A 2309-nucleotide genomic window follows, 5' to 3' on the forward strand; every position below is an offset into this window, starting at 1 on the left:
ACATACAAGACTAATTAATACTAATACCGGCATGAAAAGGAGACGCACCCGCCTATAGGCTAACCTTCTACCTTAATCCTCAACTTTCAGGCCCTCCTATCAAAGGTCATGTCCTCAGTAAGCTTGTTCTGCTCCATGTTTTGCCTAATCACCTCTCCCCATGATTTCTTAGGCCATATGAATATGAACACCATATATATCATGATGTACATTTACTTTCCCTGCGTTTTTAACATCACATTACTAACAGAAAATGGATGTGACCATGAAGGCTATTCAACTGCGATGCCCTGGACCATGGGGAGGATGTGGTGGAGAAGTTTGGGACGACGGAGTTTTTTCTAATGTCAAACAAGTGCGTGTTTGTTTGGACTCATTTAACTCAGACATATGTGGATTGCAAGTTACATATGAAAAGAAAAACAGAACATCATTTAGGTCACAACTCCACGACGGCCCTGGTCATCATGTTGTATCGCATCACACATTAAGTTTTGAGGTATGTATTAGTTTTCACTTCTTTTTTCATTGATAAGAATCTACTTATTGGATATATAAGTTTCATATAGTCGATCTGAAGATCTAATAGAGTAAACCACTTTGTCAATCTGAATATATTGTGCAGATAAATGGTCACGAAAATGAGTTCTTGATTGCTGTGGAAGTTTTTATAGTCCAATCGAAGCAGCAGGCGGGCTAGACGTTATAAGGCAGATTACATTTTATACAAACAAGAGAAAATATGGCCCCTATGGGAGTGAAATCGGAACTTATTTTAGCTCTGGTGCAGCTAGAGGAAAGATTGTTGGTTTTCATGGGAGAAGTGGTGTTTACTTGTATGCCATTGGTGTGCACATGGAGTATTTCTAATTTCTTGTAATGTAGAACTTCAATATGAAGTTTAGATGCATGTTTAATTATGCTTGTGATATTGGCGGGATTGGCTTATCTTATCTATAATGGATTTGTTATCGAACATACAATTTATTATCTGTAGACCTTTTATCCCATGAATTTGGAGAGATAAAATTTGGGAAAAAATATCCTTAGTGAAACACATATCTAGTATAATTTGTTGGATTATGAAGCTTATTATGCGTACAGATACAACATATTGTGCTGCAATTCAAACTTCAAAGACACCTTGTAGTTAAAACTCTAACATAATATGCTCGAATATACATACATGGTGTTTCGAACTCCAACATATTATGCTGGAATTCTATATGTAAACAGTTCAAATTCCAATATATTATGTTGGAACTTTTTCAGATTTTAACTTAGGAGTATTTTTGTTCAAATGTTATTACTGCATGGAAAAATAACTAAATTTTAAGACAATCGCTAATTTTTAACTACCAATTATAAATCAGGCTATTTTTGAATTTTACGCTGTGAAATGCTTTTGCATATTAACGAATAAGGGTGTGTTCGATATGAAGAAAAATATTTTCCTAGAAAATGTTTTCATGGAAAATGAGTGGTTTTATTACTTATTTTCTCTTATTTGGTTGGCGAGTGGAAAACTTTTTCTGGAAATTTTTTTCTAGTGTTTGATTAGAGAGTAGAAAATATTTTTTTAGGAATTTTTTTTATGCTACTCTCTCACCCCTCATACCCCAAGTCCCCATGTTTCCTTGCTCACCCCCTCCCCCTTCTGCCCCTCCCCTCCTCCGAAATACCCAACGTTTTCAGGACTTTATTTTTTTCAAGAATTTAATTATTTTTTTAAAAGCTAACACAAACCCAAAGGAACTAATGTGTTTGCTTTATTTTTCTCCGCAAAAATAACGTTAAAATTTGTGCTTTATAACTAAAAAAATTACTTTTTTTTTTTGTCAAAAAAGAAAGTACTCTTTCCACTACATGAAAATAAAGTACTCATTTTACTGAAATAAAGAAAATACTTTTTCTACATTATGAAAAGAAAATACTTATTTTGTTGAAATTAAAAAAAAAAAAAACCTTTTTTACATCATGAAAAGAAAATACTTTTTTTGTTGAAATGAAAGAGATTTTTTTTTCTATGAAAAGAACTTTTTANAAATAAATACTTTTTATATCATGTAAAAAAATATTCATTTATTGAAATGCAAAAAAAAAATCTATCTATAAAATGAAAAGAAAGTAGTATTAATAATATTTTTATTTAGGGTCGGGGTGTGGGAGTGTGGGGTGGGGATGGATGTTTAACCAAAAATAAGGATTTTGGTCAAAGCTTTATTTTAGAAGAACTCGGGTTACTGATAATTAAATATATAATGAATAAAAGAAATTGACTTCAATAAGCAGAAGAAAGCAAAATAAAT

The 2309-nt window shown here is 32.0% G+C and overlaps 1 protein-coding gene across 1 annotated transcript in view; it reads left to right on the plus strand.

Moving 5' to 3' along the window:
- Positions 1 to 253: 253 nt before the first annotated feature.
- The window catches only part of LOC109206507 (jacalin-related lectin 3-like), a 12050-nt gene continuing 9994 nt past the window's right edge, over positions 254 to 2309 (plus strand). The window contains exons 1-2 of the mRNA XM_019369329.1: positions 254 to 499; positions 626 to 691. Coding sequence (XP_019224874.1) covers positions 254 to 499; positions 626 to 691 — 312 coding nt within the window. The remainder of the gene's footprint in view (positions 500 to 625; positions 692 to 2309) is intronic.

This window comes from Nicotiana attenuata, unplaced genomic scaffold (genome assembly GCF_001879085.1).
Source record: "Nicotiana attenuata strain UT unplaced genomic scaffold, NIATTr2, whole genome shotgun sequence".
Taxonomy (NCBI): Eukaryota; Viridiplantae; Streptophyta; class Magnoliopsida; order Solanales; family Solanaceae; genus Nicotiana; species Nicotiana attenuata.